Source organism: Balaenoptera physalus, assembly GCF_965194825.1.
Source record: "Balaenoptera physalus genome assembly, chromosome: 18".
Taxonomy (NCBI): domain Eukaryota; kingdom Metazoa; phylum Chordata; class Mammalia; order Artiodactyla; family Balaenopteridae; genus Balaenoptera; species Balaenoptera physalus.
The window spans coordinates 80,704,233-80,731,466 of NC_138899.1; the positions used below are offsets into that span (position 1 = coordinate 80,704,233).

At 40.5% G+C, this 27,234-nt stretch overlaps 1 protein-coding gene and 1 long non-coding RNA gene across 7 annotated transcripts in view; one reads left to right on the forward strand and one right to left on the reverse strand.

The window, feature by feature from the left end:
• XPO4 (exportin 4) overlaps positions 1 to 27,234 on the forward strand; it is a 105,804-nt gene that overhangs the window by 63,343 nt on the left and 15,227 nt on the right. For all 6 annotated transcript variants that reach the window (XM_082435091.1, XM_082435094.1, XM_082435096.1 and 3 more), the window contains 7 exons: positions 17,633 to 17,809; positions 18,263 to 18,405; positions 18,909 to 19,054; positions 19,911 to 20,088; positions 23,478 to 23,637; positions 24,167 to 24,336; positions 25,117 to 25,291. In XM_082435091.1, the coding sequence (XP_082291217.1) occupies positions 17,633 to 17,809; positions 18,263 to 18,405; positions 18,909 to 19,054; positions 19,911 to 20,088; positions 23,478 to 23,637; positions 24,167 to 24,336; positions 25,117 to 25,291 (1,149 nt within the window). The remainder of the gene's footprint in view (positions 1 to 17,632; positions 17,810 to 18,262; positions 18,406 to 18,908; positions 19,055 to 19,910; positions 20,089 to 23,477; positions 23,638 to 24,166; positions 24,337 to 25,116; positions 25,292 to 27,234) is intronic.
• LOC309647652 lies at positions 11,104 to 17,626 on the reverse strand. The gene is made up of 2 exons (XR_014256229.1): positions 14,372 to 17,626; positions 11,104 to 14,078 (listed from the first exon to the last, which is right to left on the reverse strand). It is a non-coding gene; the product is annotated as an uncharacterized lncRNA (long non-coding RNA).

Below are 27,234 nucleotides of genomic sequence, written 5' to 3' on the forward strand. Positions count from 1 at the left end.
GAACCCGTGTCCCCTGCATTGGCAGGCGGACTCTTAACCACTGCACCACCAGGGAAGTCCCTATGAATCATAATGCTTTTCTTAACTGACTCATGTAACTTATGTTTACATATGAAGATAGCACTCGTGGTCAAAGAAAGAGCTTTCCAATTTCATGGAAATGATTTGGAGTTGTCACGTTGGTTATTTGCTGTTTGTGCAAAAAAAGCTAACAGCAGCATAACAGATATTAGAACTACTCTAGCACAGGATTTATCATGTATACTTTTACAGTATCTAACGTTAGGGACACATGCACACACTTAATTTTTTTAGAGCAGTTTTAGATTCACAGCAAAATTGAGTGAAAATACAGAGTTGCCGCCCCTGCCCCAGTACACCCAGCCCCCCACCATCAGCATCCCTACCAGGGAGTGCATGTGTTACAGCGGATGAACCTGCACCGACGCCGTCATCATCCCGAGCCCATGGTCTACATCAGAGTTCACTCTTGGTGTTGTACACTCTGTGGGTTTGGACAGATGTGCAGGGATGTGTAGCCACCGTTACAGCCTCATGCAGGCTAGTGTCACTGCGCTGAAAATCCCCCGAGCTCTGCTCTTCACGCCCCCACCCAGCCCCTGGCAACCACGGATCCTTTTATTGTCTCCATAGTTTGGCCTTTTCCAAAATGTTGTATAGTTGGAATCGTACAGTAATGTTAGATTTTAATCTGAAGTTCACATCATTGTTAAAAGGTGGAGCAGATCCACCTACTGAAAGTTGTCTTTCCCAAGCTTCATTTATTTGCCAGCATGTCCAGAGACAAAATGAACTGCTGCTTCTATATGTCCAAATAGTCACCAGACACAAAAGCAGATTTCTTTCTGCGGCTGAAGAGCTGCAGGTTCATCCCCAGTACACTCGCAGGTTAATTATGGGCGTTGACGTGTCAGTGCTGATAGCATGTTGCTTACCTTCTCCACCCTCTGTTCCCAAATGGGGGAAAGTGGAGTCAAGTAGCCTCCTAAGCTCTGCGCCCCTCTCCAAAGCCCTCCTGGCAGCAGGCCCGAGACACCCCAGGCACGAGCAGAGTGTCTGGCTTGGGCCCTCGTCATCTTGGGGCACGTGCTCCGGCTTGGCGGCTGGGTCTTGGCCAGAGGGGCTGTGGAGCAGGGCCAAGGTATTAGGAAAAACCACTCAGCTGGGTTTCAGTTCTCTGTGATTAGACTGAAAGATTTAGCTGCCAATTGTCATCAGCCAAATTTCTCACACTTTGCCTGATGAGTTACTTGTATTGGTTTCCAAGTGGAACAGAGGCCCTGTACAAGTTTGCAGTTCTTATATTAAATCACCATCCAGTGAGTAGGGGCTCTGATGGTCTGCTGTGATCTTCTGTTTTGTCTAATATCAGGGTTCTATGGGAGGAATTATGGAATGCTCTTCCAATAGTAAAAGGCTTATAAGGCTTTTCCATTTTATTTGTACTTTCCTGTATCTGAATGATTAAACCATGATAAGCATGCATTGTATATGTGCTAAGGAACAACAGAGAGAGTTCTTAGAAATGCCCTGCTGCTTCCTTCTGAGCGGTGGGGTCAGAGGATGCTGTTCCTCTTAAGATATGTTACCAGTCTGTTGATTTTGGCAACATAAACTGTTAAGACTTAGCAAATGATTTCTGCGAAGCACATGCTTCAAGTGTGCAGAAACAGTCTTATTCACCTCCTGCTCCAGTACTTAGCTGGCATTAGTGATTTCTGCTGCGGGCACACACCAGCTGCTGCTGCGACCAGATGGGCACTTACCTGGCCTTTTGTTTAAAATTTTTTTAACATCTTTATTGGAGTATAATTGCTTCACAATGGTGTGTTAACTTCTGCTTTATAACAAAGTGAATCAGCTATACATATACATACATCCCCATATCTCCTCCCTCTTGCGTCTCCCTCCCTATCCCACTCCTCTAGGGGGTCACAAAGCACCAAGCTGATCTCCCTGTGCTATGTGGCTGCTTCCCACTAGCTATCTATTTTACATTTGGTAGTGCATATATGTCAATGCCATTCTCTCACTTCGTCCCAGCTTACCCTTCCCCCTCCCCGTGTCCTCAAGTCCAGCCTCTACGTCTGCATCTTTATTCCTGTCCTGCCCCTAGGTTCATCAGAACCATTTTTTTTTTAAGACTCCATATATATGCGTTAGCATACAGTATTTGTTTTTCTGTTTCTGACTTACTTCACTCTGTATGACAGACTCTGGGTCCATCCACCTCACTACAAATAACTCAATTTCGTTTCTTTTTATGGCTGAGTAATATTCCATTGTATATATGTGCCACATCTTCTTTATCCATTCATCGGTCGATGGACACTTAGGTTTCTTCCATGTCCTGGCTATTGTAAATAGAGCTGCAGTGAACATTGTGGTACATGACTCTTTTTGAATTATGGTTTTCTCAGGGTATATGCCCAGCAGTGGGATTGCTGGGTCGTATGGTAGTTCTATTTTTAGTTTTTTAAGGAACCTCCATACTGTTCTCCATAGTGGCTGTATCAATTTACATTCCCACCAACAGTGCAAGAGGGTTCCCTTTGCTCCACACCCTCTCCAGCATTTATTGTTTGTAGATTTTTTGATGGTGGCCATTCTGACTGGTGTGAGGTGATACTTCATTGTAGTTTTGATTTGCATTTCTCTAATGATTAGTGATGTTGAGCATTCTTTCATGTGTTTGCTGGGAATATGTATATCTTCTTTGGAGAAATGTCTGTTTAGGTCTTCTGCCCATTTTTGGATTAGGTTGTTTGTTTTTTTGATATTGAGCTGCATGAGCTGCTTGTATGTTTTGGAGATTAATCCTTTGTCAGTTGCTTCATTTACAAATATTTTGTCCCTTCATCTTGTTTATGGTTTCCTTTGCTGTGCAAAAGCTTTTAAGTTTCATTAGGTCCCATTTGTTTATTTTTGTTTTTATTTCCATTTCTCTAGGAGGTGGGTCAAAAATGATCTTGCTGTGATTTATGTCATAGAGCGTTCTGCCTATGTTTTCCTCTAAGAGTTTTATAGTGTCTGGCCTAACATTTATTTTTTTTTAAGTAAATTGATTGATTGATTGATTGATTGGCTGAGTTGGGTCGTTATTGCTGTGCGCGGGCTTTCTCTAGTTGCGGCGAGTGGGGGCTGCTCTTCGTTGTGGTGCATGGGCTTCTCACTGTGGTGGCTTCTCTTGTTGCGGAGCACAGGCTCTAGGCGTGCGGGCTTCAGTAGTTGTGCCATGCGGGCTCTAGAGCACAGGCGCAGTAGTTGTGGTGCACGGGCTTAGTTGCTCTGTTCCATGTGGGATCTTCCCGGACCAGGGCTTGAACCCATGTCCCCTGCATTGACAGGCGGCTTCTTAACCACTGCACCACCAGGGAAGCCCTGGCCTTACATTTAGGTCTTCAATCCATTTTGAGTTTATTTTTGTGTACAGTGTTAGGGAGTGTTCTAATTTCATTCTTGTACCTGTAGCTGTCCAGTTTTCCCAGCACCACTTATTGAAGAGGCTGTCTTTTCTCCATTGTATATTCTTGCCTTCTTTATCAAAGATAAGGTGACAATATGTGCGTGGGTTTATCTCTGGGCTTTCTATCCTGTTCCATTGATCTATATTTCTGTTTTTGTGCCAGTACCATACTGTCTTGATTACTGTAGCTTTGTAGTGTAGTCTGAAGTCAGGGAGCCTAATTCCTCCAGCTCCGTTTTTCTTTCTCAAGATTGCTTTGGCTGTTTGGGGTCTTTTGTATTTCCATGCAAATTGTGAAGTTTTTCGTTCTAGTTCTGTGAAAAATGCCAGTGGTAGTTTGATAGGGATTGCATTGAATCTGTAGATTGCTTTGGGTAGTAGAGTCATTTTCACAATGTTGATTCTTGCAATCCAAGAACATGGTATATCTCTCCATCTGTTTGTATCATCTTTAATTTCTTTCATCAGTGTCTTATAGTTTTCTGCATTCAGGTCTTTTGTCTCCTTAGGTAGGTTTATTCCTAAGTATTTTACTCTTTTTGTTGCAGTGGTAAATGGGAGTGTTTCCTTAATTTCTCTTTCAGATTTTTCATCATCAGTGTATAGGAATACAAGAGATTTCCGTGCATTAATTTTGTATCCTGCTACTTTACCAAATTCATTGATTAGCTCTAGTAGTTTTCTGGTAGCTTCTTTAGGATTCTCTGTGTATAGTATCACGTCATCTGCAAACAGTGACAGTTTTACTTCTTTTCCGATTTGGATTCCTTTTATTTCTTTTTCTTCTCTGATTGCTATGGCTAAAGCTTCCAAAACTATGTTGAATAATAGTGGTGAGAGTGGGCAACCTTGTCTTGTTCCTGATCTTAGAGGAAGTGGTTTTAGTTTTTCACCATTGAGACTGATGTTGGCTGTGGGTTTGTCATATATATGGCCTTTATTATGTTGAGGTAGGTTCCCTCTATGCCTACTTTCTGGAGAGTTTTTATCAAAAATGGGTGTTGAATTTTGTCGAAAGCATTTTCTGCATCTGTTGAGATTATCATATTGTTTTTATCCTTCAGTTTGTTAATATGGTGTATCACATTAATTGATTTGTGTATATTGAAGAATCCTTGCTTTCCTGGGATAAACCCCACTTGATCATGGTGTATGATCCTTTTAATGTGCTGTTGGATTCTGTTTGCTAGTATTTTCTTGAGGATTTTTGCATCTATATTCATCAGTGATATTGGCCTGTAGTTTTCTTTCTTTGTGACATCTTTGTCTGGTTTTGGTATCAGGGTGATGGTGGACTCGTAGAATGAGTTTGGGAGTGTTCTTCCCTCTGCTATATTTTGGAAGAGTTTGAGAAGGATAGGTGTTAATAGAATTCACCTGTGAAGCCATCTGGTCCTGGGCTTTTGTTTGAATTTCAGTGCTTGTGATTGGTCAGCTTATATTTTCTATTTCTTCCTAGTTCAGTCTCAGAAGGTTGTGCTTTTCTAAGAATTTGTCCATTTCTTCTAGGTTGTCCATTTTATTGGCATATAGTTGCTTGTCGTAATCTCTCATGTTCCTTTGTATTTCTGCAGTGTCAGTTGTTACTTCGCCTTTTTCATTTCTAATTCTGTTGATTTGAGTCTTCTCCCTTTCTTTCTTGATGAGTCTGGCTAATGGTTTATCAATTTTGTTTATCTTCTCAAAGAATCAGCTTTTAGTTTTATTGATCTTTACTGTTGTTTCCTTCATTTCTTTTTCATTTATTTCTGATCTGATCGTTATGATTTCTTTCCTTCTGCTAACTTTGGGGTTTTTTTGTTCTTCTTTCTCTATTGTTTCTTGAGGTAGGATTGTATTGCTATAAACTTCCCTCTTAGAACTGCTTTTGCTGCATCCCATAGGTTTTGGGTTGTTGTGTTTTAATTGTCATTTGTTTCTTGGTATTGTTTGATTTTCTCTTTGATTTTTTTCAGTGATCTCTTGGTTATTTAGTAGCGTACTGTTTAGCCTCCACGTTTGTATTTTTTACAGTTTTTTTTCTGTAATTGATATCTAGTCTCATAGTGTTGTGGTCAGAAAAGATACTTGATATGCTTTCAACTTTCTTAAATTTACCAAGGCTTGATTTGTGACCCAAGATATGACCTATCCTAGAGAATGTTCCATGAGCACTTGAGAAGAAAGTGTATTCTGTTGTTTTTGGATGGAATGTCCTATAAATATCAGTTAAGTCCATCTTGTTTAATGTGTCATTTAAAGCTTGTGTTTCCTTATTTATTTTCATTTTGGATGATCTGTCCATTGGTGAAAGTGGGGTGTTAAAGTCCCCTACTATTATTGTGTTACTGTCGATTTCCCTTTGTATGGCTGTTAGCATTTGCCTTATGTATTGAGGTGCTCCTATGTTGGATGCCGAAATATTTACAATTATTATATCTTCTTCCTGGATTGATCCCTTGATCATTATTTTGTGTCCTTCTTTGTCTCTTGTATTAGTCTTTATTTTAAAGTCTATTTTGTCCGATACGAGAATTGCTACTCCATCTTTCTTTTGATTTCCATTTGCATGGAATATCTTTTTCCATCCCCTCACTTTCAGTCTGTATGTGTCCCTAGGTCTGAAGTGGGTGTCTCGTAGACAGCGTATATATGGGTCTTGTTTTTGTGTCTGTTCAGCCAGTCTGTGTCTTTTGGTTGGAGCATTTAATCCATTTAGGTCTGAAGTGGGTGTCTTGTAGACAGCATATATACAGGTCTTGTTTTTGTGTCTATTCAGCCAGTCTGTGTCTTTTGGTTGGAGCATTTAATCTATTTACATTTAAGGTAATTATCAATATGTATGTTCCTATTACCATTTTCTTAATTGTTTTGGGTTTGTTTTTGTAGATCTTTTCCTTCTCCTGTGTTTCCTGTCTAGAGAAGTTCCTTTAGTATTTGTTGTAAAGGTGGTTTGGTGGTACTGAATTCTCGTAACTTTTGCTTGTCTGTAAAGGTTTCAATTTCTCTGTTGAATCTGAATGAGATCCTTGCTGGGTAGAGTAATCTTGGTTGTAGGTTTTTCCCTTACATCACTTTAAATATGTCCTGCCACTCCCTTCTGGCTTGCAGATTTTCTGCTGAAATATCAACCGTTAACCTTATGGGGATTCCCTTGTATGTTATTTGTTGCTTTTCCCTTGCTGCTTTTAATATTTTTTCTTTGTATTTAATATTTGATAGTTTGATTAGTGTGTGTCTTGGCGTGTTTCTCCTTGGATTTATCCTGTATGGGACTCTCTTGCGCTTCCTGGACTTGATTGACTGTTTCCTTTCTCATGTTAGGGAAGTTTTCAACTATAATCTTTTCAGAAATTTTCTCAGATCCTTACTCTTTCTCTTCTTCTTCTGGGACCCCTGTAATTCGACTGTTGGTGCGTTTAATGTTTTCCCAGAGGTCTCTAAGACTGTCCTCAATTCTTTTCATTCTTTTTTCTTTATTCTGCTCTGCAGTAGTTATTTCCACTACTTTATCTTCCAGGTCACTTATCCATTCTTCTGCCTCAGTTATTCTGCTATTCATTCCTTCTAGAGAATTTTTAATTAATTTATTGTGTTGTTCATCATTGTTTATTTGCTCTTTAGTTCTTCTAGGTCCTTGTTAAACCTTTCTTTTATTTTCTCCATTCTATTTCCAAGATTTTGGATCATCTTTGGTATCATTACTCTGAATTCTTTTTCAAGTAGGCTGCCTGTCTCCTCTTCATTTGTTTGGTCTGGTGGGTTTTACCTTTCTCCTTCATCTGCTGCATATTTCTCTGTCTTCTCATTTTGTTTAACTTACTGTGTTTGGGGTCTCCTTTTCGCAGGCTGCAGGTTCGTAGTTCCTGTTGTTTTTGGTGTCTGCCCCCAGTGGATGAGGTTGGTTCAGTGGGTTGCGTAGGCTTCCTGGTGGAGGGGACCGGTGCCTGTGTTCTGGTGGGTGGGGCTGGATCTTGTCTTTCTGGTGGGCAGGGCTGCGTCCAGTGGTGTGTTTTGGGGTGTCTGTGAACTTATTATGATTTTAGGCAGCCTCTCTCTTAATGGGTGGGGTTGCGTTCCTGTCTTGCTAGTTGTTTGCCATGGGGCGTCCACCACTGGAGCTTGCTGGCCGTTGGGTGGAGCTGGGTCTTAGAGTTGAGACAGAGATCTCTGGGAGAGCTCTCGCCGATTGATACTATGTGGGACCGCGAGGTCCCTGGTGGACCAATGTCCTGAACTCGGCTCTCCCACCTCAGACGCTCAGGCCTGACATCAGGCCGGAGCACCAAGACCCTGTCAGCCACACAGCAACTCGTGCAGATGTCGCAGTGCCAACCTGGTTCCAGCTGACACTGTGAGGAAGGAAGGAATGCCCAACCACCCTCACCAGCAGAGCGGGAAAGGCGAGCACCTCCCCCATCCCCCGTCACACCCACTGTTCCTGCGCTCTACCGTCCGACGCCTCTACCTGGCCATTTTATATGCCTTTTCTTCTGTCCTCAGAACCAGCATCGATGACTTTATTATATCATATATGATGAAGATAAAAATAAAACAGATAATAAAGTGACTGTGGGAGAGCCTGCAGCCCAACTCGAGAACCTTCCTGGTCCCGAGGTTGCTGTAACTGGAGTGCGCATCCACTCCTGTTGCTAGCTGGCCCCCCCTGCCAGCCCCGCAGGAGAGGTGGCTGCTGTTCTACATTTTATCATTCCCTCGCCTTAAAGTCTCTGATCATTTATATGATAAGCTGTGTCGTTGTGTGAATATTATACCACACCTTGTTTTCCCATTCTGCCGTAAAGGAAATTTTGGGTTTCCCTTTTCTGCCGTTACAGTGTTAAAGTAAACATGCTTCCACGTGTTTCCTAGCACACTTTTGTGAGACTTTCCTAAGGTCTAAACCTCGGAATGGAAGTTTTGGATCATAGGCTATGTAACGTTCAGTTTTCAAAGATAGTTTCCCGGGACTTACCTGGTGGTCCAGTGATAAGACTCCGCGCTCCCAATGCAGGGGGCCTGAGTTCGATCCCTGCTCAGGGAACTAGATCCCGCATGCTGCAACTAAGGGTCCGCATGCCACAACTAAAGGTCCCATGTGCTGCAACTAAGACCCGGTGCAGCCAAATAAATAAAATAAATGAATAATAATAATAATAAAAAGATAGTTTCCCATTGTTTGCTCAAGTGACTGCACTCCATGCTCACGGTGGTGTCTGCATTCCCGTTGACCCACATCTTCACCAGCACAGCTTCTGCCAGACTCACAATATGAAATATGATCTTAATTTGCTTTCCCAGGTACTAATAACATTGAGCATCTTTTCATAAATATCAATACATAATTCCCATGATTATTCTTATGAAATGCTTGTTTACTCTGTTGCTTGATTTCCTATCAGATTGTCTTTTCCTTACTGATTTAAAGAAATTCTTTATATATTCTGCACACTAATTTCTTATTGGTTTATTTGTATTGCAGATCTCCTAGTTTTGTGGCTCCTCTTTTCACTTTATGGTATCTTTTTTTTTTTTAATTTGGAATACTTTTAGATTTACAGAAAAGTTGCAAAGCTAGTACGGTATTCCCATATACCTAGTTTCTCCTAATATTACCATCTTGTATAGCCATGGTACATTTATTAAAACTAAGAGAGTAACATTGGTGCATTTTTAAAAATAAATTTCTTTCTTTCTTTATTCATCTATTTATTTTTGGCTGCGTTGGGTCTTTGTTGCTGTGTGCAGGCTTTCTCTAGTTGTGGCGAGCAGGGGCTACTCTATGTTGCAGTGCACGGGCTTCTCATTGCGGTTGCTTCTCTTGTTGTGGAGCATGGGCTTTAGGCGCGCGGGCTTCAGTAGTTGTGGCACACATGCTCAGTAGTTGTGGGTCGTGGGCTTTAGAGTGCAGGCTCAGTAGTTGTGGCACACAGGCTTAGTTGCTCCATGGCATGTGGGATCTTCCTGGGCCAGGGCTCTAACCTGTGTCCCCTGCATGGGCAGGCAGATTCTTAACCACTGCGCCACCAGGGAAGTCCCAACATGGGTGCATTTTTATTAGCTAATATGTAGGCTTTATTTGGGTTTAACCATTTTTCCAACCGTGTTCTTTTTCTGTTCGAGTATCCAGTTGTATCATACCATATTGCATTTAGACTTAATGGTATTTTTTTTCTTTTTAAATATTTATTTATTTTGGCTGCGCTGTGTCTTAGTTGTGGGATCTTTTAGTTGTGGCATGTGGACTCCTTAGTTGTGGCATGCATGTGGGAACTAGTTCCCCAACCAGGTATTGAACCTGGGCCCCCTGCATTAGGAGCGTGGGGTCTTACCCACTGGACCACCAGGGAAGTCCCTAGACTTGATGGTATCTTTTGATGAACAAATGTTCTTCATCTTAGTGTAGTTGTCATTGTCAAATGAACTTATTGACATTTCTTTTATAATTTGTTTTATTAGTTTCCTGTTTCAGACACCTACCCTTCTGGTGTTTTCTTCTAAATGCTTTAAAAGTTTTCCTTTCATGACATTACCATCTTAGAATTTACTTTCGAATATGGTATCAAGTAGGGATCCCATTTCACTTCTTCCCCATATGGATAACAGGTTTTTTCAGCAGCATACATACATATTCATTCATTCATTTATATTTCTGTTTCCTTTTCTTTTTTTGCCGCCAGTTTTATTAAGAAATGATTCACATACATCACCATATAAGTTTAAGGTGTACAGCGTAATTTTGATTTACACATATATAGTTTGGTTTATATGTATTGTGAAATGATTATCACAATAGGTTTAATTAACATTCATTATCTCATAGACACAATGAAAAGAAAAGAATAAGATTTTTCCCTTGTGACGAGAACTGTTAAGATCTTCTCTCTGAACAGCTTTCCTGTACACCACACAGCAGTGTTAGCTGTAGTCACCATGTGTGCGTTACATCCCCAGAACTTAATTATCATATGACTGGAAGTTTGTAACTTTTGACCACATTCCTCCAATTTCCCTCCCCTGATACCCCACCTCTGGTAACCCCAAATCTGATCTGTTAAGATTCCATACAGCATTTGTCTCTCTGTCTGACTCCTTCACTTAGCGTATTGCCCTCAAGGTCCATCCATGTTGTCACAAAACATGGTGGGATTTCCTCTTTTTTTTAAATGGCTGAATAATATTCCATTGTTACGTGTACCACAATTTCTTTATTCATTCATCCATCCATTGACACTTAGGTTGTTTCCATGTCTTGGCTATTGTAAATAATGATGCTGTGAACATGGAAGTGCATATGTCTTTTGGAGTTAGTGTTTTTGTCTCCCTTGGAAAATACCCCGAAGTGGAATTGCTGGATCATATGGCAGTTCTGTTTTTAATTTTTTGAAGAACCTCCATACTGTTTTCCACAGTGGCTGCACCAATTTCAGTCCCACCAACAATGCACAATGGTTCTCTTTTCTCCATATTGTCACTGATGCTTGTTATCTCTTATCTTTTTGATTGTGGCCATTCTAACAGGTGTGAGGTGATAATCTCCTTGTGGTTTTAATTTACATTTTCCTGATGATTAGTAATGTTAAGCATCTTTCATGTACCTGTTGGCCATTTGTACATCTTTTTTGGAAAAATGTCTGTTTGGGGGCTCTGCCCAGGTTTTAATCAGATTCTTTTTTTTTTTTTTTTTTTTTTAATTGAAGTATAGTTGATTTACAGTGTTGTGTTAGTTTCTGGTGTACACCAAAGTGATTCAGATATATATCTGAATATGTATATATGTTCTTTTCCTTTATGGTTTATTACAAGATATTGAATATAGTTCTTTGTGCTATACAATAGGACCTTGTTGTTTATCTATTTTATTTATAGTAGTTTGTATCTGCTAATCCCAGACTCCTAATTTAACCCTCCCTCCCTCCCTCTCCCCTTTGGTAACCGTAAGTTTGTTTTCTATGTCATAGAAATTTTCCTATGGATTATAGGATTATAGGGATTCTTTAGTGAAGAATGGACATCTCTGTTGTATTAACTCTATACATAAATGTGGTACTTATACTAATTTAGGTCTAAAATTTTCTTTAGTACCTTTTATATTTGTTGCTGTTATAAATAGTATCTTTTGTAAGCCTCATTTTTGAGATTGCTGCTGGCATAGAGAAGTGAGGTTGGCGTTTGTATGTTGATCTGATATTTACTACTTTTTCAAAATTCTTATTGATTCTAACAACTTGTCTTTAGAAGCTTTTTAGTCTTTTCAGTCGTCGCAATTTGTATTTCTGATGCTTATCATATGATACGTTTCTTTTTCTTACAGTGCAGTGTTGAATACAAGTGGTAATAGAAATCCTTTCTGGTTCATCATTAGGAGTAACGTTTGCTAAAGGTTTTTGAGCTCTCCTTTGTCAGAATCGCAACATGATTGAGTATTGAATATTATTAACTGTGTTCCTACTTAATCCGTTGGTGTGCTAAATTGGTTTCATAACGTTTCTAATCTTAAAATTGCCCCTGCATTTCTGGGGTCAGCCCAGCTTGAGCATGTGCCATGGCCGTTGTGAACGGCTGGGTTTGTTTGGTGTCAGGGTTACAGCACTTACTGGGTCACCATCCAACTCATTCTCTTTTCCTCTCTCTGTGGATCAGTTTGTATAAGATTGGTTGTTTTTGTTTTGTTTTTTTGCTAGTTCAGTAGATCTCACATGTAAATTTACTAAGCCTGGTATTTTCTTTGGGGGAAAAATTTAAACTAAAAAGTTTAAACAGTTAGTTATGGGAGTATTCAGGTTTTCTTTTTTCTTTTTTTGCTTGATCCAAATACAAAGATACATTTTTCTAGTAATGCATTTATTAGAGTGGAATATATCTATTTCTGTTAATTTTGTTCCTAATATTATTTCAGAATACAGTTTTAATGTGAAAATGGTGTATGCTCATTGGTGAAAATAATTCAAACAGTGCATGAAGTTAAAATTCTCCAATAGTCCATCATTTATGACTTTATTGGCATCTGTTTATTCACACGTAGACCTATATAGTACCTTTATATTATGATAATTTTATGTCATTAATTGGTGTTAGAAGTTATGTTTTTAATGTAAAAAATTAGGGGACTCGTTCAATGAGTGGTTCAGTAAAGTTATTTGTACTGTTTTCAGTAATGCTGCAGCAAATACTCCCATACACAAATCACCGAGTGACTCTCCTGTGAAGTAGACATTCTTAAATCAGTTCCATTTTCAGTTAACCCCTCAAATGGTGTCTTGGTCTAGGTAAGGCTACCTTTCACAGCTGCTCTTCCATGAATCGGGCAGCCTTTAAAAGAGCGGATGTGTCCTAGAGAGATAGAACAAAGGTAATAAGCATAGTCGTTAAAACTATAATAGAGATTATTTAATTTTTTTATAATTTTTTGCTTCATGCAAAATTTCTTATGGCTTATAAAAAGAACATTTAGAATGAAATAATCTTTCAGAACTTGCCAAAGACAATTAGAGTAGAAAGTCAAGCCTAGAGAAAAAGAGCAGTCTTGATATTCAGGCTGTAATATCTGTACATACAAGTTTGACTTTTTAGAAGGGGCTGAAGATACAGTTCCTTAGGAGGGTCTCATGCAGAAAGAGGAAGCACACCTGCTTCTCAGAGGAATGCTTCCTAATAATAAGCAAAGAGAAAAAATCTCTTGCAAAGCTTCATATAGTGAATGATATGGAATCCTCAGTCCCATGACAACAGATGATGCTTGAACAGGTTTTATTTGGCTCTTTCTTACAACATTCTTTAACCCTCAGTAAACCACCAGGGTCTAGTTTCTGAGTTTCATTTTTGAACAGTTCTAACTATTTTAAATGTCAGTTTTTCATGACTTTTATTCTTTCTTAGAGACTTTAGTATGAAAAGAACATTTATTACCATGTAATTATCTTAGTATAAATCTAAAACACATTATGGATTTTTAGTGATCTGATTTCTCCCATATCTTGAAGCATTTTGCTATTTCATGATCTTAGGAAGTATTTCACCATTACTCATCAACTCCCATCCATAATAAAAAAGAAACTACAAGAATAAGAAAATGGAAGAATGATAGAGTCACCTACAAGGATGGTATAGTAGTGAAATGAATCACCACAAATAGAATAAATGGTTACTCTTCATTATTTTTCAGTTTTCTAATTGCATTTTCCAAAATATAGCACAGTCTTTCAAGACTTCTTGAGATAACCATCTTTTACGTTTTGTTGTTAATTGTTGTTTTTAACATTTCATTGGATACTATTTGAAATTCAGAATTTTTCTTTTTCTGCCCGTAGTAACAAAGAAAAGGAAATTGTCAGAATAAGATGTTTCAGTGATAAAACAAATCAGAAGGTGAATGTAAAGAGACAGCAGCACTCTGAGCTGTAATAATGTTGGTAAAATTAATAGTATAAGTGAAATCTGAGACTAAGTTTTAGGTGATCAGTTTTCTCAAACTCAATAATTTATGAGCAAACAGTATATTTCCAAGGACAAAACGAAAGTATGGCATTCCCATCCAGTCAGTTATTCCATGGAAAACCTTCACCCAATATTTTGTGAGTTTAGAGTTTACTAAAGGATATTGACAGTATTTCTGTATCTTTTTAAAATTTATTTATTTATGGCTGTGTTGGGTCTTCGTTTCTGTGCGAGGGCTTTCTCCAGTTGTGGCAAGTGGGGGCCACTCTTCATCGCGGTGCGCGGGCCTCTCATTGTCGCGGCCTCTCTTGTTGCGGAGCACAGGCTCCAGACGCGCAGGCTCAGTAGTTGTGGCTCACGGGCCTAGTTGCTCCGAGGCATGTGGGATCTTCCCAGACCAGGGCTCGAACCCGTGTCTCCTGCATTAGCAGGCAGATTCTCAACCACTGCGCCACCAGGGAAGCCCACCTGTATCTTTTTTAATGTTCATGCAACAGCATTTACTTAATACGGTTTGTAATTGTATTGATGGTGAAAGCAGTATTTACAGAAGGGGTTGGAAGGAAATAAATGATGTAATGAAAAATATTGGTTGAATTGATCATTTTCATTGGTATTTATAAACCTAAATGAATATGTTACTGCATTTATGGAACCAGGAATATGGCTGTCCTTCAACAAAGTTATGAGCTGTCAAGGTTTTAAAAAGTGTAAAGCATTTTGATGGTACATGAGCGAGCAGAACCAGCTTTAGTAGTAAGTTAGAACCTCCTAGAGTTAGATTTTGCAAGTACAGTTGGTCCTCATCATTTGTGGATTCCATATTTACAAATCCACTTCCTTGCTAAAAATCCTTTGCAACCCCAAAATCAGCACTTGTGCAACTTTTCATGATTATTCGTGGACATGTGTGTGCAAAGAGTGACGAAGAGTATGACCCGCCGGCTTGCTTGTTCCCAGCAGGGGTCAAGCCGGGCAGACGCGCTCTGCCTTCTTGTTTTCACCCTCACACCGTAAACAGGTGTCCTTCTCACCATCTCCAGTGCTTCATTTTTCGCATTTTTGTGTGAAACGGGGTTTTCCAAAATTCTGTCACAAAATATTGAAGTTCTTGCGCTGCAGTGACTGATGGGATGATTTTGCTGTTTCCGATGGCCTCCAGGTGTTGTGCCCAAGTGCAGGGAGGGTGGGGTGAGCCTTAGGGAGAAAATGTGGGTGTTAGATGAGCTTTGCTGGACAGGCTGCTAGCCATGAATCAGCAGTGCATGTGAAATAAGGTGTCTGTGCACATAAACAAGGTGGTTATTGACCTCTCCACCTGCACATGGTGAAAGCTGCAGTGACGGGAGTATTCACTAATTCAGTGTTTGCGGGGACTTTGTAGGACGCAAACACCGCAGGTAATAGTAAGAGTCCAGTATTCACAACGTGAACATGTCCTAGTTAGTTACATTCAAAGAATGTTGCCTGTTTTCAGTATAAACACTTTCAAGGCCAGAAAAATAGGAATAAAATTTGGGTTTGCTATTTTAAATTTCTTAATAAAATTATCTAGTGAAGTTTTTTTCACTTTCCCTTTAGTCTTATGTAAAGTTTTCACAAAATTACCTTTTAAAAAAAATGTATTTATTTATTTATGTTTGGCTGTGTTGGGTCTTCGTTGCAGTGCGTGGGCTTCTCATTGCGGTGGCTTCTCTTGTTGCGGAGCACGGCTCTAGGCACACGGGCTTCAGTAGATGCAGCACGCGGGCTCAGTAGTTGTGGTGCATGGGCTTAGCCGCTCCGCAGCATGTGGGATCTTCCCGGACCAGGGATTGAACCCGTGTCCCCTGCATTGGCAGGCTTATTCTCAACCACTGTGCCACCAGGGAAGTCCCCACAAAATTACTTTTAAATATTTTTTAAAAATTTAAAGGTTCATTTGATCCAGAATATGACAGTTTTTCTTTGTATTCCGTGGGTTAATAAAAGCAAAAGACATAAAACACCATTCACTGGAAGCAGTTCCTTAGGTGCTTGTGTATTCTAATCTGGAGGTGGTATTCTGACGGTCCGGCTTACTCTGGAATCCTAGAAATAGATCTCCCATTACTTTCTTTTTTGAGTCATTGACAAGTTGCTGAAATAACAGTTTGGGGTGGCGTTCTCTGATGGAGGTTCTAGAGTTGGTGTATTTGTAGGATGAGGCCTGTCTGCTTTGGAAACCAGGAGAGCAAGTTGTAGACCAGACCTGTAGACCTTTCGTGTTCCTGGTTCCTGGTTCGCTACCTATTAACAGAACATCAGAAACCGTGGATTGTGCCAAACAAAACCTTTTAAGGTCGAATACATAGCTCGAAGGCTCTGCTCCTTTATTTTTAACAAATTACTTATGAGAGATGCCATTATTAAAAACTGACCCCGGAATGTATGGTTATCTCTTGTGGCCTGTAGTGTATTTTCTGCAAGTGTTTTGTTTGCTTCTCACTTTTTTCCATTGGGTTGAGCTTGAAAGTCAATGAATGGTATGTTATTTATGTTTTTGCACCAAACATAGTGCTTGACACCTACGTATTCTGAGTTTCACTGAATAGTGATCTAGTGAATTTGTGGATGAAGAAATCGATGCAAAGATTGAACTATGTACCACATTACTAACTAATGGCAGAATTCGGACGTGGATTCTTACTGGCATGTGAGAAGACGAGCAGAGCCGCCTGGCGTCCTCCGTGTGACCCCTCCTCCTCGAATGGCGGAGTCCTTTACTCTGAAGTTGGTTCAGGGCCCCGCCTGTGCGTGGCAGCCGTGTGCAGCCTGGCTCCTTTCAGTCCCTCTGCGCGCCGTCCGCGAGGCTTCCCCACGGGTCCTCACACGTGCTTTGGGTTTCCCGAGTGTCCTCCTGCCTCGGCGCCCTCCTCCGGCTTCTTTGAGGCCCATCCTTGCCTTCCTGGTTTCTAATAAAATGTCAAGGAGCATCTATGAAGCTCTCCCCATGTGTTCTTTTTTTTTTTTTAAATTTATTTGTTTATTTATGGCTGTGTTGGGTCTTCGTTTCTGTGCGAGGGCTTTCCCTAGTTGCGGCAAGTGGGGGCCACTCTTCATCGCGGTGCGCGGGCCTCTCACTATCACGGCCTCTCTTGTTGCGGAGCACAGGCTCCAGACGCGCAGGCTCAGTAGTTGTGGCTCACGGGCCTAGTCGCTCCGTGGCATGTGGGATCTTCCCAGACCAGGGCTCGAACCCGTGTCCCCTGCATTGGCAGGCAGATTCCCAACCACTGCACCACCAGGGACGCCCCCCATGTGTTTTTAAATATGCTCATTAGGCCAGTCGGTTCTCATCATTCTTCAGTTTTTCTAAAATCATTTATTTTTGCTTTAATCTAACAGTTCTCATCTTGACTACAGAAAAACGTTAACATTATTTTTGTTTGAAAAACACATGATCTGCAGAGCACTGAATGGCTAGTCTTTTACAGAAATAAACATTAATTCCTGTTTGCCTAAGAATTTAGATTAAGTTAGAAAGATTTTAGAAAGTTTAATAAAAAGCCTACACATATTTACTGCAATGTTTGAATTAATCAGTTAATTTTAAGACGAGCTCAGTTTAGCTTGATCATTGATTAATAATTGGGAACCTTTGTTAAAGGAAAACCTGTAAACCTGTCTGTCTGTGTGGCTGTGGGATGCTTGCTGTGATGTCCGTCTTACTCTCTGGCCATCTGTCTTGTGAATGTCCTTTGCTCTTAGCTGGATAAAGACGACATGGTGTACATGGAAGCGTATGACAGACTGCTGGAGTCCTGGCTGACGCTGGTCCAAGACGACAAGCATTTCCATAAAGGCTTTTTCACCCAACACGCAGTTCAAGTGTTCAATTCCTATATTCAGTGCCACCTAGCCGCTCCCGATGGCACAAGGAATTTGGTAAGTTTTAAGCCGGATTGTAATTAAAAATCTATTTCATCATATAATAAATACTAGAAACATAGGTGAGCTCCTTCAGAGGACTTGCTGAGAGCATCAGATGGAGAGCAAAAGTCTAAACAGGTTCGTGTTTTATGGGATGTGGCTTGTAGTTACCTTCATCTCCTTAGTTTTCAGTTACCCACCTGTGTCTTGCAAGTTGTCAGGTGATATCCAAAGGACTGTGGATCTTAAAGGTGTCAGATCTTCTCAGTGACAGAAGTTGAAGTCTCTGGTGTGGGAGCTGGGTGGTGGGTGTGCACTGGCTGTGTTTACGTGCGATGGTGGGGGGGCCATACCCCGACTCCTTCTCTTCGAGTTTCCCCCCTTTTTGGTGTCTGCTCGGCCTTCCTTTTCACGTGTGGTGTTGAGGTTACGTTACAGCTCGGTCTTTGTTTCTTTCATCGATAACAGACTGCCAACGGAGTGGCCTCTCGTGAGGAAGAAGAGATAAGTGAACTTCAGGAGGATGATCGAGACCAGTTTTCAGATCAACTAGCCAGTGTAGGAATGCTAGGACGCATTGCTGCAGAGCACTGTATACCTCTCCTGACAAGGTACACACAGTCCAAAGACACCCCATGGACAAATACTGTCTATTCACAATCCCCCGGCGAGCACTTAAAGTGTTTAAAGACTTTAAACACCCCCTCCCCGTGCCCCAGCACACGGAACAAATGGACAGAAACACACTCATGATTGCGTTCCTTGGCTTGTACATTTGGAGCCCAGGCACTACAGCGTAGATGGCAGAGAGATTATGGAAAACATGGTATGAGCAATGATGGGACCCGTATCAGTAACAGCTTGGAATAACCGGTTTTCAAATGCCTGTTGTAATAAACCTTGATTGTTTGTAAAGCGATGTTTTAATTCTATGTCATAAACAATAAATCACAATTCTTATAGCACCATGAGAACACTGTGTATATAATAAATATGTTTGTATATGTGTTTTGTGCTAACATCTTAATTTCTGCTGTCTAATAAGTGGAAGTAAGTCGTTCCGGGTCGTTGCTGGCTGAGCTTCACGAAGCCGTTGATGTTTTCCTTCTTGTAGTTTATTAGAGGAAAGAGTAACGCGGCTCCACGGGCAGTTACAGCGGCGGCAGCAGCATCTCCTCGCTTCACCTGCGTCGGGCTCTGTTGACGGCAAGGTGCTGGATGATCTCTATGAAGATATCCACTGGCTTATTTTAGTTACAGGTCGGTTGGTCGTTTCTTTGTAAAATGTAATTGCCAGCTGAGCAGTCTCAGCCTTAAGAGAAGCTTCATGAGTTAATAACAGTAGTTCATACGCAGTGTTGACCTTGAGATCTGGATACAGCTGTTGTATGTCACAGAGCTGCGGATGCTTTTCTTTACAGTATTGGCTGGCATGTGTTCAGTGCCTGTTCTGTGCCACATGTTTTGTGTGGAATTCACTGTAGCCCCTGCATTAGCACTATTATTAGGTATTATGGTTGTCCTTGTTGCTGTTATTATTATTACTATCATTATTAATTATCACCCTGTCTTAGACGCGAAGAATCTGAGACTTGGAGACCAGCCCTGGTCACACTGGTGTTAATGTTTGGAGCCAGAGTTCAAATCCCAGCAGTCTGACTTTTCTTCAGGGTCTTCTTCTGTAACCATGCTGTCAGTGTTTCTGTATTTTAAATAATCAGGAGAAAGAAAAAAAAACAACCTTAATGTTTGGAAAGGCATTCCCAAATATTGACTTTTGATAAAGATAATAGTAGAATTCCTCTTAACTTTACAGAATATAGTACTGAAAATTATTAAAAGGTCACAGAGTAAAAAGCCTACATGTCAGTATGAATTATAAAATTGGTGAATAAAACTTTTGTCCTTTGTCCTTTCCTGTGTTTTTGAGGGTTAATTATCTTAGAAACAGAAAATTTCTTCTCATCAAACTTGAATTAACATTTTAACATTTATAATTTACTTTTACATCAATTTATATGGTGTATATAAATCAAATAAAACTGAAAACATTTATAGAGCAATTTGTTAAATGTAGATTGTTAAGTGTTCATTTTTAATTTTTTTTAAACTGAAGGCTACCTCTTAGCTGATGATACTCAGGGAGAGACTCCGCTAATACCTCCAGAAATAATGGAATATTCCATTAAGCATTCATCTGAAGTTGACATTAATACAACACTTCAAATTTTGGGATCTCCAGGAGAAAAGGCTTCTTCCATCCCAGGGTACAACAGAACAGATTCTGTGATTAGGTAATATGACCTCTATAGCTGTGCTCTTGTAATTTATTCTGTTTTATAAGTTCTGAGTTGACGGGTAGATGACTCGAGTGACAGGCGGGTTGTAAAGCTGACACACGAAAGAAGATAAAACTCGGAGAAGCCTTGAAACAAACAAGGATGGCGAGTACTCAGCACATTTAAGCAGTGCCACTCTGGTGGGAATTGACAGCTGTGTCCAGTATCAAGGAGGACAAGTATAAGATTATTCTGGATGCAGTGAGGCCTTGAAGGGACATTTGGTCTAATTCCTGCAAACACATCCCTTGACCATCAGAAAGCAGTGCTAATGCGGGTTCAGGCACCTGAATGAAAGCACCAAGAATGGGAAATTCTTAGAAACCAGGTGAACATGAACATGCATTTATTGTTCAGGAAGCTGGAATGACTTTCCAGTGGCTTTCCTGGCCTCTCATAAAATAGAAATATTTGTCCTGAGTGTGTGTGAACCTTGAGAGCCCTGTTATAAGATGGCAGTGTGCCTCAAATGAAGGAATTCACTGTGATCTTCCTGAGAGGAATGGCAAAACTTCCATTAATTCTTGATGGTGAAGTTGAGGAGGGATGAACATGAACTAAATATCCTCCTAAAAGTGGATTTGAAAACAGCAATTTAAGTTTCAGCATCTTAAACTTTAAATTTAGGTTGCAGACAGAATAATGAAATAATATTGGTTTTTGTCTGTTGCAAAATCAGTAACTCAAACAAGGTACTGTCCCCTCATTCTTTTTATTTTAATGCAAAATAACATAGATACCATTTAAACCTGTGCAATAGAAAATATGTTTTGTTTTTTTTTTTAATTAAACTGTTAAGCGGGTATCAAGGAAATGTTTGGGAATTTATCTCCTTTATTGTTGCATTCTCTGATTTGAAATAAAATGTCAGTGTCAATGCTCTATTGGAAAAGTTTTATTTCTTCCTTTTGGGATTGCTTTCGGCATTAGATGGAGTAATTGCTTTGGTATGGTTCATGGTGAATGTTAACTGCAGAGTCGGTTCATTTCAGGGTGCTGTCCTGTTGTGCTCTGTGCCACCGTTCTTGCCTGGGCAGTACCCTCAGGAATGCTTTCCTTGCATTTTCAGTGCTTTTTCAATTTTTGCCAGTCTTGGGTATCAGTGAGAGAGCAAAACATTTTGATGTCTGAGAGCAAAGCCTGTGAAGGGTTGAGGTGGGGACCGGAGCAACAGGAGTCACCGTTGTTTTTCAGTCCAAAGAGCGAGTGTGACATTGAACGGCAGGAGGGAGACAGGCCTTGTTTACTAAGAAAGTGGTTCGCATTTCTTGAAGAAATCATCATTTGACAAGTAACTCTCGAGTGCTTACTACGTACCAGGCACTGTTCTAGAGCAGACAGATCGCTCCCCCTTTCAAGCTCCTCGTGTGGGAGAGGGAAGAAGTAAGGGAATGGCGCGGTTGTTAGCAGACTGTCAGTGCCGTGGCAAGGAGGCCAGCTGCCCGAGGGCCAGGTGTGCAGACCTCAGGGCTGTGTCGGTGTTACAGGGTGCCGTCAGCGTGAGCTTTACTTCATGTACCTGAGGGACCCCACTGTTCTAAAGACGCCTCCCATTAATTTATGTGAACGCGTTTTCTCAGTGCTCATATCTATTGAAATGAAAAACAGGAATCAAATTACAAATGGACGAATTTGGAAAAATCAAACCCTGCCACATTAATCTTATTAAGATACATCTATTTTATTTATTTATTTATTTTAATTTTTTTTAATTGCAGTATAGCTGGCTATAATGTTGTGTAAGTTACTGGTGTAGAATATAGTAATCCACAATTTTTAAAGTTTATACTCCATTTATAGTTATTATAAAATATTGGCTATATTCCCCGTGTTGTACATAAAGTTTTATTTTTAATAAATGTGTTTAATAATTTATTTAAATTTGTGTGATATTTTGCTCAATTGTGTACTACTAAGTTTTGTAACGATAACTCAATCCAGAAGACATTTTTAACACAGTCTTATCATTGGAAATTTTTAAAAATTATATTTTAATATCTATACATACTTGTTTCAGAGAAGTATATGGTGTGATCGATAAAGCGAGTATAAGAAGTTTACTTGTTTCAGAGAAGTATATGGTGTGATCGATAAAGCGAGTATAAGAAGTTTATTATATTAGGATAATAGTCTGTGGGGAAATTAAATAGGAATAAAAATTTAAGGAGAAAAAGAAACAGTGTAAAGCTTCCAACTGTGAAAGAAAAACTTGTTTCTCTTTTACATGGATGGTGATGGGTATCAGAATTCTTGGATAATTAAATCCCAGTGCATACATTTGCACGGTTACTGTGATTGCTTAATGCACGTTCTGTGAGGCTGCAGATTACATCATTTAAGCTGTTTATTCTTACAGGGAAAATTTGATACTTCAACTTAAAATGGATTGTGAGATGGTTGGGTTATTTTTGCTTACATACACTCTAAAATCATTTTTAAAACTTTGAGTACTGTTGGCATAGCGAGTGTATATAGTGAAACAAGAAGACCTTAAACCCACCTGTGTAAAGAAGAAGGTCAGAGAAGGGGTTGTCGCCAGCTGGGAAGGAGGTAGCAGTGGGTCAGGGGCTGAAACTGCCTGTGAGGTTTCACAGCAGGGAGATGGCTTCACTCACCCTGAGAGCAGCGGGGAAAGCAGCGTTCCTGCCTTAGTGCCGATATTCCTAGAATGGTGTCATGATGGGCTCTTTCGCTTAAGTCCTTTGCTTCTTTGCCTTTTAGCTAAAGTCAGGTTAAATATAGATCCCTTGTGCCCCCCTTCCAAACCCAGAACAAAGCCTTTTTTTTTTGTTTTTACTGGTCTGTGTATCGTGCTGTGTTAACGCTGCTCAGCGTATGAATTCCGTAGTGTAGAAAGGACAATACATGCACTTACGTAGGTAATTCTGGCAACGTTTTTATTTAAAAATACCGTTAAAAGTCAAGTTTGTTAGGAAATAAATAGGACTGTCAGATTTAGAGACAAGACTGAATATTCAGAACATTCTGGATAAGTCACTGACCCGTCCCCACACCATAAAATGACCAGTGTCCGTGGGTTTTAAGTAGCTTTTAACTGTGTACATTTCTCTGTTTTGAACCTGAAAAATCTCTTTAGACAGTAGTGCTGAGACTTGCACGTGTGATCACAGCCCAACAGAGGGTGTCTCTAGCCATGACTCTCTTCCTTTTCTTTTCTCCTGCTTCCTGAAAGGTCAGCAATAAAATGGGGGCATTTGTCTCCAACCCACTTGAAGAAAATTTCAGAGAGTTGAGAAACAGAAAAGGGCTTTTTAGGAGAAAAGTATGGTTAGACAGCCAATTAACTGATAAAGGAATAAATGACTTCCTTTTTGTACCCACAGGCTGTCGTCTGCTGTTCTCAGAGTTTCAGAAGTTGAGTCTCGGGCAATAAGGGCAGATCTCACGCACCTGCTAAGCCCTCAGATGGGCAAAGATATTGTTTGGTTTCTAAAACGCTGGGCAAAGACTTATCTCCTGGTGGATGAGAAACTGTACGATCAGGTCAGAATGTAAAACCGTTTGACTTCGTTTGGATTTATGAGGATGGGAGTTATAGAAATGAGAGCATTTTTCTTGGTGATTTTCTCATCAGAATGTGAGTAAGAGCTGAGCATCTTCCACACTGGAGAAAACCGTGTGGACAGCAGGCTGTTTTGTTAACTTTTCCTAGAGCATATCATGTGATTTCTGCTTATTTAAACCTGTGTTAAGTTCAGAGTACTGTTTGGGGAATGGATTAATTTATGTTCTTTGTATTTGGTGTGAATATGTGACTGTGTTTGTAATATGAGAATAATTAAAGCTAATAGGAAAACCACACTGGGAAACGTCAGTGGATTGACGATGTCCTTTTTTGGACTTTTGGAAATGAATACATTTTAGAAAATTGGTGTGAAGTAAGCAGTACTTCAGATTTAGTGCTCATTTCAGTTTGATTTCTCTACGGGGTTTTTTGTTTTTGTGTTTGTTTTTTTTTCCTTTTTCCAGCAGATCTTTCTTTCTGACCTTAAAAAATTTGTTTTCTCTGAAGATAAGCGTGCCATTCAGTACAGCATTTGGAGCAGACACAGAGGGCTCTCAGTGGATCGTTGGCTACCTCTTGCAGAAGGTCCTCAGCAACCTCTCGGTGTGCAGCAGTGAGCAGGACCTCGCAAATGACACGGTGCAGCTGCTCGTCACCTTGGTGGAGAGAAGGGAGAGGTGAGCTGATGCGTGTGACTTCACTGGAGTCTTTTCAAGTGGTGAACAGTTACACGGTCCTAAGGTCTAGGTGGGCCCTGCGTTTTTGGAGCAATGTGTTTTAAAAAATGTATCATATTCTTGTTACAAATGCAAACAGAGCTTTTCCATGTTACGACTGAAGATTGCATAGGTGTTCAAGGATTTAGCATCAAAGAATCTTTATAAGTAACATATATATTTAATTTAGTAATTTACAGTTTTAATATAGAATAGTCTTATTGGAATTTTCAGCTATCCCATTAGTGTTATCCCATTTTAAAGATGAGAAAAACTGATAATTTAACAATTAATAATTTAATTTTGCAAAGTAAAATTTTTAGTGCTTTCTATAACAAATTCTGGAGCTGTTTTCAGTTTTCTTACTACATAGGAAAATGATTGTCATTACTACTGTCATTGGCTACTATTTATTGAATTCTTGTAATTTATTAGGTACTGTTGCAAACACTTCATATGTAGTATCTGATTTAATCATTTCATCAGTCTCAGCCATGAAATTTAGAGCTGTTATTACTGTTGTTATCTTTATTTTACAGATCAGGAAACTGATAATTAAGAGAGATTAAATAAACTTTACACTGACAAACGGCTAATTGGGTCCGAATACAAGACTCCAAAGTCTATATACCAAGTTGTCTGTGCTGGACTTGAACCAGAAGTTGACGCCCGTAGCCCTGCGCTTTGTTTGCTTAGTGCACTGCGGTGTAAGCAGGTGGTGCGGCTTGTCTCTCCCTGCAGGGCAAACCTGGTGATCCAGTGTGAAAGCTGGTGGAACCTGGCCAAGCAGTTCGCGAGCCGACGCCCGCCTCTGAACTTCCTATCCAGCCCCGTGCAGAGGACGCTGATGAAGGCGCTTGTCCTGGGGGGCTTCGCTCACATGGACGCAGAGACCAAGCAGCAGTACTGGACGGAGGTAACCGTTCCCCTGCCTGTGGTGGCTTCTCCGCGTCACCCTGCCGGGGTTTCATCTATGTGTTGCTGCAGACGGTCTGTGGAAACATAGCTTTTCTGGTGTTTTCCCTCCTAACGAGTGGGTTGGCGCTTAGGGTTCGTCCGACCTGCTGACCTGCTTGCGTGAGGACGTTGAACGCTGTCGAGTGCCCGTCAGTTTTAAACACCTTTCCCCCAACGCGAATGAGAGCCTGAGCTGGTGTGTTGCTTCTCCATGAAGAACCTGTGACGTGTTCCTTTGTCTCGGACAAGGATGTGCAAATTAACCACTGTGTTGGCTTGCTAGGGCTGCTGTGACAGAATACCACAAACTTAGTGGATTAAACAACGGAAATTTACTGTCTCAAGGTCCTGGAGGCCAGGAATCCGAGATCAAGGTGTGGGCAGGGCTGGTGTCTTCTGAGGCTGTGACAGAGGGCCTGGGGTTCCCGGCCTTTCCCAGAGCTCCTGGTGCTTTGCTGGCAGTCCGCGGCATTCCTCGGCTTGTGGGTGCATCACCCTGATTCCCCTGCATCTCCATGTGCCCATATCTGTTCCAAATTTCCCCTTCTTATAGGAACACCAGTCATACTGGGTTAGGGGCCCGCCCAAAGGACCTCATCTTAATAACTAATTACATCTGAAACAGCCCTATTTCCAAATAAGGTCATGTTCTGAGGTACCAGGGGTTTGGACTTCAACACATCAATTTTGGCGGGATGTAATTCAACCCACAGCAGCCACCCTGGACACGTCGTCTTATATAATAAGGTTTAAATTGGGAACCAAGAGTTACCAGTGCAGGTAGGTTGCCAGCCTGTAATCCCTGTGACTGGATGCCCTTAGTGTTGAGAAAGGGCACAGTAACAGAAATAGGCAGTAGTCTGTGACTTCAGAGCCAGAATGAAAATCAGCCTGGCCACGTGTTTCCAGTTTAAATAATTTATTTTCATACGTGCAGCTTTAAATAGAATTAAGAGATCCTCTTCATGAATATGCCTGTTTACTCTTACACCCAGGGGAGTTGGAAGGAGAAAAACAGGCTGGAGCTTTGTGTTTGTCTTCACCCAGTAGGACAGAGGTTGGAGACTGCAGCCCACAGACCAAATCTGGCCTGCGGTTTTTATAAATAAAGTTTTTAAAAAATATTTATTTATATATTTGGCTGCGACGGGTCTTCGTTGTGGCATGCGAACTTCTAGTTGCGGCACGTGGGATCTAGTTTCCTGACCAGGGGTCGAACCCGGGCCCCCTGCATTGGGAACGTGGAGTCTTAAGCCCCTGGACCACCAGGGAAGTCCCTATAAATAAAGTTTTATTGAAACACAGTCATGCTTAACCGATTACATCTTTTCCATGGCTACTTCTGCACTACAGTGAAGTCGTAATTGAATAGTTGGGCCAGAGATAGTATGTCCTGTAAACTGTAAAAGATTTACCCTATGGCCCTTTCTGAAATATCTTTTTTTTTTTTTTTTTGCTAATGGGAAAGAGATGAAGATAGTGGCAGAATCCTGTGAATGGCGTCAAGGAAGTCTTTTTTTTTCTTCTTTTGAACTTAAATTACTTAAGGAAGTATGATGATAGCATGCACTTACATTCTTTTCCATAAGTAATAATTTCTTTTTTTCAGTTTTATTGAGATGTAATTGACATACATCATTGTATAACTTTAAGGTGTACAGCATAATGGTTTGACTTACATGTATTGTGACACGGATGGCATCCATCATCTCATGGATACCAAAAAAAGAAAAAGAAAAAAAAATTAAGGAGCATTTTTTTCCTTGAGATGAGAACTCTCCGGATCTCCCCTCTTCACTTTCCTACATCTCATATAGTCATCATGATGTACGTTACATCCCCAGGACTTATTAATCCTGTAACTGAAAGTTTGTATCTTTGTCTTCCTCCCTCCTCGATTCC